The following is an 8,976-nucleotide window of genomic DNA, read 5'->3' as shown; positions in this document are numbered from 1 at the left end:
CGCTCTTCACCGAAAATGACCGCCTCAGTGGCCGGCGATTGAGAGTCCTGACGAACAACAGCCTCGAATTGGTGCTTCTGAAGCTGAAATCGATGAATTTGGACCGAGAATCACAGCGAAGCAACGCCTCTGTTCTACTACACGTCGCAGAGAATTGCGAAGCCGCCATTTTTCGAGCTCTCTCTCTCTTCTCTTCTTTCTCTCTCTAGATTTCTCTCTCTCTCTCTCTCTCTCTCTCTCTCTCAGATCACAGACTCGTAAGAGAAGTGTTTATAGTAACGACACAGAGTGAGAGTCTGAGATTTTTCTTATCTTTTTTCCACGGAGAGTTTAATTACTTCTATCATTATAAGTTGATTTATAAGTTGAGTCTAATCTTTAATTTAAAACCGTCCGAGATGAAAACGACGAAATCACGAGTACCCCACCTTAAATATTTTGTTGTGGAAGTTATATTTCCTGCATTCGAGTTCATGTGAATCTTGTGCACTTTTCATCTGGTGTTGAATACTTTTCTCACACGTCATATAAGGAGTAATCTAAATGCTGACTTGTCAGCTTTTTATTGGGTGATTCATGTTGACTTGAGTATTGAATTGGCATTGACTGCGTGTGATCCCTACAATCGTTTAATATTTTAATAAGTCCATCGGATCTTAGCTTCTATGCACACCGTCCACTCGCCAGCATTTTATTGGTTTAATAATGGGTGTGTTTAGAATTGGTTATTGTTTTTGAAAACGTTTTAGTACATTTTTGAGATATGAAAATGAAAATGATTTAAAAATTGTGTTTGTTTAGTAAATATTTTAAAAATAAAAATAAAAATAAAAAATAATAAAAATAATTTTTGTGAAAGAATTAAAAAACAGTTAAAAGTTATTTTTTTATTTTTATTTTTTAGTATTTATCAATAATATTATAATATATTAATAATTATAACTAAACGTGATTTTATTTTTTTATTACACTCAAAATAATCTTTTAAAAAATTAATCAAATATAATTTTAAAATTAATCTCAAAATAATTTTCAAAATAATCTCATTTTTATGTTTGTACGGAAAATAAAATCATTATGAAAATGTTATCAAATGGGCCCAATAAATTAAATTTTCTTCATTTTCTTTTTCTTTGCTAACTGGCACCAACGCCCTTGATTTTTGTCTACAAATCTCTTTGTACCCTTAAGTTAATTTTTTTGGCATTAAGAACCATGAATTATTTTTAATTTGGTATTTAACCCAAATGCAGTAAGGAAGTTAGTGATAAAAGGAAAAAGAAAATTAACTGGCACTAATACGACCTAAATTTTACCTGTCTGGTGTGTTATTCACTAATGTACCCCTTAAGATCTCCTCCACTACTATTAGTTAGAAGGGATTGAATGGGTAATTTATCGATTAAACTGATTGAAATAAAAAGAAAGTGATTAGTACTGCCAATCAATCCAGGATTAATTTCACAAACCTTCTGAATTTTACTTGAATTAATTTCACAAACGCTCTTTGAATTTTACTTTCAATCTCACTTTAGTCTTTAATTTTTAAAACTTCTCAAAACTCGTTCTTAATCTATCAATTTATTTTAATTTTTAGTCATTTACATCAATTAAGTATAAAAAGAGCATAGAACATGCATATGATATTGAAAGAATATAGTGTTTACTAATAAAACACGAAACACAAACATGATAATAACGTAAAAATGTAAAAGAACACTTTGCTAACATAATATTACTTACATTCTGTTTTGTTTTTAACACCTACCTAACTGATGAAAATGATTAAAACTATAACAATTTGATAGTTTGAGATGTTTTAAAAAATTATGGACTAAAGGGATTAACCGTAAAATTCAATGACTATTTATGGGATTTAACCCTATTATTTTAATATACTCATTCCTGTAAACTACTGATTTAAACCTTCCATTTTTTTCTCCAAACAAAACACATTCACACAAAAGTATTGCTTTTAAAAAGATGCATTCATTTTTGCACTTATGGTTCTGTTTAGTATTTAAACCTGCAATTCTAATTCTGTTAAAATATTTTTTTTAATAAAAATTTAAATTAAAAAAATTTTCGTCAATAGTTCTTATAAAAAAAATTCTCATTAAAAGTCAGAGTCACGTGAAGAAAGCATGTTATATATTTTTAATAATAGAAGACGTAATTAACACAGAATCAAACTGACCTCTAATAATGTTTATTCCAAAAGGGCACATCATACATTCGAAGAACAATACAAAAACCAAAGGGCGAAGAGCCACGTCCCATTATTTTTTCTGCAAAAAAGCATGTCTTCTTATGATGGTCGCATGGGCTCTCCACGAGACCAATGCATCACTGTCTCATAAAAACCGAAAAGCATTAAAAAGCCACAAACTTTACGCCATTGGAATCTTTGGATCATCAAACAAATCCATTTCCCCTTTTTTTTTTTTTTTTTTTTTTTTTTTGTTCTCGTCTGTCACTAATGTCCCTCGTCAAGCTCTATTATTTTATTCTCCTAGTCACTCTCGGACTTATTCCCCTCTTTACCCTCTAAACCCCGTAACCAAAAAAAAAAACCCTCTTCGAAGCTCATGGGTTCTCCCATGGCGGCTCACCACCACCACCACCACCACCTTCCTCCTACCTGTTGCACCTCCTGCTCTTTCAGCGATGGCTGTTCCTGCTCTAACTGCACCCGCAACCAAACCCACCATTGTTGCTCTCCACCATTATCTTCACCCCGCACAGATCCACTTCTCCAAGCCATCGCTTCCCAACTCCTCCAATCCACCTTCTCACCCAAGTTTCAACGCCCGAAGCCCCGATTCTGCCATCAAAAGGAATCGCCACATCAAGAAAACACCCATAACGTGATATCTTCTCTCGTTTCCCGCATCGAAGCCCTCGAAGCCTCTCTCAATCATTTCCCTCCGAATCGTTATCGCGGCGATTTTCCTCACTGTTCTCTTCGCGACGTGGCGGCTCGGGTTATCCAAACCCATTTCCGAGCTTTTCTCGTTCGCAGATCACGAACCCTTAGAGGGCTCAAGGATCTTGCTCTCCTCAAGTCCGCTTTCAATTTTCTCAAGTCTTCAGTTTCGAGCGAAACCCATTTTGATTTTGGTGTCGTTTCTCGGAAAGCCATGGATTTGCTTGTCAAGCTTGACTCTATTCAGGTAAACAAGTTATGGGTTTTTGTGGGTATTTGTCAATTTCTTTTAGATGTTTTTTTTTTTTCTTTTGATGTTTTTATTTTGTGGGTTTTTGTTTTAGGTCGATGATCCGATGGTGAGAGATGGGAAGAGGTCGATAAGCAGGGATTTGGTTCGGTTTTTGGATTTCATAGAAGGGGTTGCTGTGAAAAGGCACGAGCTTTCGTTGAAAGCCAGGAAGAACGTGAAGTTTGTTCCGAATGGTGAAAAATCTAGGGTTGTTTTGAGCAAAAAGAATAGGCATTTGGATGGGGGTCAAAAAGAAAGTTTGGGAAAGTTGAGGAAAAGAGTTGAAAAGATTCGTGCCTATACGAGGGTTTCTGAGAATGATGATGAAGATGTTGAACTTGAAGGATTTCAACATGTTAGTGATAATGATGAGGAAGAAGAAAATCCCATAATTGTAGTTAGAGAAAAGAATGGTCAAATTAGAAATGGGGTTTTGGTGAGGAGGTTGGTGGATCAACCTAAGGTGAAGAAAAGTGTGAGCTTTGCAGAGAATAAGAATGTTTTGAAGATCTTTAGCAACTCCAATGAGCAAGTTCCGAATGAGGACGGTTCTAGCTCTAGTACTACTTCAAGTGATGATCAGGGAGAGATTACAGAGAATACTGGTGATGAAGTTGAGGAGATTAAGACGTTTTCCCTTGGAGCTGAGGATGATGATGAGGAAGCTCGTGTTGTGAATAAAGCAACTTCTCAGAGAATTGGAAGTATTCCGAGGAGAGACGGTAGCTATGAAATCATCGACCGTGACGGGGAGTTTGTATTTTCCGCTCCTCTGCCTGTTCAAATGGAGGACAAAGCGGATTTGATTAAGAGGAGAAATGAGTTGAAGATTTTGAGATGAGGAGACGTAAATCTGAAAGTCTGGTTTTGTCAGCTCTTGCTTGCTAATCTGTTGTGGCTAAGCGGATAGGACTTAGTTCTGTGATTGTTGTATGAATTCTTCCACTAGTTCATTCTAATTCATTTCGATAGCTTTATCAATTTTGTGGTGTCTCTCGAGTCTTTTGACTGGAAAATGTAACTTGGTCCCTGGGATTTAAATTTTAATGTTTCCATGGAATGTGCGATTTAGCAAATTTTGTGTTTTCCAAATGCAGGAATGGGGATTTATTTGTATTCTATACTCCTACTTCTAGGAGATGGTGGACCGGTGACATTATATACTTTCATAGTTAGTGTTTGATGATTGTGTTTCGAAACATGCTGATCTCAAAATTGTTGAAAACTGGTTAGCAACTACTATAGAATTATCGGTGGATTTGATCAAACACTTGTTTACCATCTACTATAGAATTATCAGTGGATGTGGTAGGCATGAAATTCCAAGGAACTCCTGAAGAGTCCAAATTCTGCATTTGATCAAACACTTATTTACCATCTACTATAGAATTATCAGTGGATGTGGAACACTTGAGCAAATCGTAATGAGCTAATTTCAAATGAGGATGGTCCTAAGTGCGCGGATGCTGACAGTGCCACTTCAAATGACAGCAATGGAGAGCTTACAACCTTTGTGATAAAGTTAGACTAAGAAGAGAAGGTAGCTATGATATTAGAGGCCGTTATCAGGGCCATGATAATTGATGGGGAGTTTGTGTTCTCTGCTCCTTTGTCAGTTCGGACGATGGACAATTCTTTTTTTTTTTGACATGTAAATTATACTAACATGATATATATATATATATATATATAAATAGAAAATGCTATAGTGTTCTCTGCTCCTATGTCAGTTCGGACGATGGACAATTCTTTTTTTTTTTATATGTAAATTATACTAACATGATATATATATAAATAAAAATGATATAATAGAGTACACGTATCATAGAGTGACAAAAAAAGACAGAAAAAGTGATAAAAAAGTGATAGAAAAAGAGACGTTAGTATTCTGGTATTTTTTGAAGGACAAATCTGATTTGATGAAGGGAAGTAATGAGGTGAAGTTTTTTATAAGGACGGGTTTTTAGTCCTTGATGCTTTAGCGCTTTTGCTCCTTCAACGTTTATCGAATTAGCAGGCTACTTTCAAAAACTTTTAATTTTGACAACTTATCATTTAATTTTAGTAAGAGTTTTTGAGCGTTTTAATTTTTAAATCAATAAAAGCTATTAAAAATTGGAAGTAAATGTCCATGCACACTTGACAAGATATATTTTATATTTACTGAAAAAAAAAATCAATGCACTTATATTTTACAACAAAGGTGACTGGAATTCCCACCTTTAACAACTTCGGCTTAACTTGAATCTTGGTTATGATGCTGGAGCAAGAGAGAGTGAGAACGAAATAGAGAGGCAGAAATTGAAGGAATGGCAAGAGGTTTCGAGAGAGAATTTTAATATTTAATTGTCCGAAGTGAAAATTACAATTACTAGGTCTACTTATAGTTTAATAAAATCTAATAATAAATAGTACAAAACTCTTTACAACAAACTTAGACTTCAATTTTCCCACAAAAGAAGCAACTTGATAAAGATAGCCAAGAAGAAGAAGAAGAAGAAGACCTTACCACTATTTGAAACTTAAACCCGAATCCTTCAACCACAGACAAGAACGACTATCATGACCAGGGCAGTTGCAATTACTACACAAACCAACTCCACTAGAGGATTGCTTTGGCACATATTTAGACGTGTCATTGTCCTCACAAGTTTCTCTCTCTATATCTTTGTGGTTTTCAAGAGGGGTTGTAATTATCAGTGAACTATCTACTTGCCTTGCAATATGGTTGTTGTTATTCTCTCTCATGGCATTTTTCTTAGTTTCAACAATTTTAATCCTAGCTTCTCTCAAGGCACTTAGTGCTACCTTAAAAATATGGTCTGAAGTCATTCCTTCCTCTGCACATTTAATGGCTTCCTGGTACAAAATATTGTACTTCAACATCTTCCCCTTTTGATAATTAACCTGCTTATCAACACCGAAAAGATCGTCCGACATAGCCTCATCCTTGGCACTTCTTGTCCACCGCTTTAAGATGTATTTCTGTGGAAGTATAAACACATTTGTCGCTTTGAACACTGCAAGCACATGCCTGCATAAAATCCCTTCAAATTCGAACATTTTGCAGCTACAACAAGCGACTTGTTCATCAACATTAAGGTCCACAAAGTACAGTTTATGTTCTTCATCGAATCGAGCTACCTCATATTTTGTGGTCCTGTTGTCCTCCCTGATGGATTTGACAGAAAGCACAAGAGACTCGAAAACCTCATCCTGAAATATTGAGAACATCATTCTTGTGTACAGTTCCGCTGCTTGTTTTTCCACAGGTAGCGGCGTTTTCAGAACCGGTTTAGTATAGAATGTCTCAAACTCCGCCTTCGCTTCTTTCTCATACCGATCATTCAAAGCCTTTTCATATTGCTCCGCGAAATCTCGTAAGGTAGTCCCTGCATTCACATAGCCATCAAAGAGTGAGCTCACACTTCCACTTCTCTGGGCTGCATGCATGCCTGCAAAGAATGTGTCTCTTACAAGTGTGGGAACCCACAATTTGCGGTCAATGTAAAGTGATTGAAGCCAATCATTTCCTCTAAGATTGTACTTATCAAGAAGCCCCTGCCAAGAAGATTCAAATTCGTCTGGCGATTCGCTCCTATTGACAATTCTTTCGAACTCCACTTGAAAGGTTCTTGGGAGTGCACTGTATATCATTCCCAGTTCTTTTGGTATTTTGCTCATGATATGCCACTTGCAATATCTATGGCTTGAATGTGGAAAAACTTGTTGCACTGCTCTACTTATAGCCAAATCATAGTCGGTGACGATCAAACCCGGTTGTTGTCCAGACATCGCCTCAAGCCAAGTTGTGAAGAGCCAAATGAAAGTGGATTCACTCTCATCTGCAAGCAAAGCACAACCGAACAGCACAGATTGTTTGTGGTGGTTCACTCCAGTAAAAGGCGCAAACGGCATCTTATACTGATTCACTTGGTAACTAGTATCAAAGGCCACAACATCAGAGAAACAATTGTAGGCAATTCTTGATCTCGTTTCAACCCAAAACACACTACTTAGCCTATCTTCTACATCAACCTGAATAGCGTAGAAAAATGCGGGATCACTAGCTTGCATAACCTTAAAAAATCGGAGCAGACTTCGAGCATCAATCCCAAAAGTGCTCAACCGTCCTTTTCCAATATAATTAACACTACCCTCTACAGGAAAATGCATTTTGCCAAAACTGTTACCGCTAACTTCACCAAAATCTCTCAAAGAAATACTCAAACCCGAATCATTCAAACTTTTGTTTGGATCACATTCAGGCCTATGTGATCTAAGAAATTGCCTCATTGACGGAGTGACTAGCTCATGGCTGTGTCTCTTCTCTAGCTTTGCCACATACCACTTCCCATTCTCTCGTCTTCTCACCGTCATCAGCGCCTTGCAACCTTCCCTAGTGATAGGCCTAGCACGCCTCCTCTTAACGCCGTCCACCAAATCCACCTTCTTCCCTCTCTTCTCGCGACGGAATCCTTCTTTCGAGCAACAAAACTCCCGCGATATAATCGAATTGTCTCTCTTCGATCGGTAATAGGAGTTGACACGAATGCTGAAACCCGTCTGCTTGGCATAGGCTTTGTAGAAATTCCTGGCGTCATCTTCAGAGGGGAATTCCATGCCCAACGTGGGCTCCACTATAACCCCACCTGATAAACACATTGGAACTGCTTCAGCACCTTCTACTACACAATACTCCTCGACCTCGTCCTCCATGGACTCATAAGAACTTTCTATTTCTTTAGCTTCATCGGACTGTTGCTCCACTTCCATGAGTTTTGCAGTTGTTATACTCGTTCAAACCTTGAGAGAACAAAAACCAAAAAGTACCCTTTTGACTCTGAGAACTAAAAACTCAAACTAAAATGAATACCCTTTGATATTCTTGCGTATTGGTGTTTTTTTTTTTTTTTTTTTTTTTTTACGTTAATGTTCAACAAAATTATACAAACAGAGAAATATGAAAGGAACCCATATTGTCAAGCTAAGATTTTCAGGAGCAAAATTGAAGCTTTTGAAGTGGGAAAATATGAGGAAGTGAACTGTAAGAAATACGATAAATAACTAACTAAATGGTCGTTTAAGTATCGGTTTTAAGCATTACCTTATAAAAGTTTTTTGGTTCGACAATTTGAGAAGCCAAAACGCGCGCCGCCGCGGACGGGAGGATGTGGGAGGACGCCAATAACGATCTGCTTTCTCTTATAGATCAGAAGCACTCAAATATTAGCCGTTCGGTGAATTTTTATTCCGAGATCTACGGTTGATATTTTTCTGTTTTTTTATATGGTTTATAGGCTCAAATTACGCTCCAGAGTCTTTATACTCGGTGCTGAAAAATGATTTTTTATATTTATAATCTTATATTTTATAATCTCATTTATTTTACTGAAGTAAAATAAAATTAAATGAAAAAAAGGAAAATAGGTTAAGGCTTTAGATGAATTAAAATTAATAGGTCAATAGTTTATATAAGTTAATAAATAGGTTAAATTACTGTTTTCGTCCATAACTGGTCTGGTTATGAACCATAACTTAAAAGTTATTATTTATAATTGTCTATAACTTGTCTGACTATGAACCAAAACTTGACAAATTTATCCATAACTTATCTGGTTATGAACCATAACTTAACAAATTTATCCATAACTTATCTAATTATGAACCATAACTTAATAAATTATGACCTATTAATTTTTATAATTAAAAATTAACCTATATACTTTTTTAAGCTTTTTACTTTTTACTATTTCCC

At 36.1% G+C, this 8,976-nt stretch overlaps 3 protein-coding genes across 3 annotated transcripts in view; 1 reads left to right on the top strand and 2 right to left on the bottom strand.

The window, feature by feature from the left end:
* The window catches only part of LOC21403869 (alpha-1,4 glucan phosphorylase L isozyme, chloroplastic/amyloplastic), a 7,243-nt gene extending 6,913 nt beyond the window's left edge, over positions 1–330 (bottom strand). The window contains exon 1 of the mRNA XM_024177348.1: positions 1–330. This exon is cut by the window's left edge and continues 87 nt beyond it. Within this exon, the coding sequence (XP_024033116.1) occupies positions 1–169 (169 nt within the window). The 5' untranslated portion in view covers positions 170–330.
* A 1,996-nt stretch (positions 331–2,326) lies between these two features.
* On the top strand, positions 2,327–4,294 carry LOC21403868 (BAG family molecular chaperone regulator 8, chloroplastic). Its single transcript, XM_010091306.2, has 2 exons — positions 2,327–3,173; positions 3,271–4,294. Exons 1-2 carry the CDS (start codon positions 2,589–2,591, stop codon positions 4,057–4,059), a joined length of 1,374 nt encoding a protein of 457 aa, XP_010089608.1. The 5' UTR covers positions 2,327–2,588; the 3' UTR covers positions 4,060–4,294.
* A 1,435-nt stretch (positions 4,295–5,729) lies between these two features.
* LOC112095412 (protein FAR1-RELATED SEQUENCE 5-like) lies at positions 5,730–7,994 on the bottom strand. The gene has a single exon (XM_024177352.1). It carries the CDS (start codon positions 7,992–7,994, stop codon positions 5,730–5,732), a length of 2,265 nt encoding a protein of 754 aa, XP_024033120.1.
* Between the last annotated feature and the right edge of the window lie 982 nt (positions 7,995–8,976).

Source organism: Morus notabilis, unplaced genomic scaffold (genome assembly GCF_000414095.1).
Source record: "Morus notabilis unplaced genomic scaffold, ASM41409v2 Scaffold241, whole genome shotgun sequence".
Taxonomy (NCBI): Eukaryota; Viridiplantae; Streptophyta; class Magnoliopsida; order Rosales; family Moraceae; genus Morus; species Morus notabilis.
Note: the sequence above shows the minus strand (reverse complement) of the source record. Positions and strands in the feature narration are given on the sequence as shown.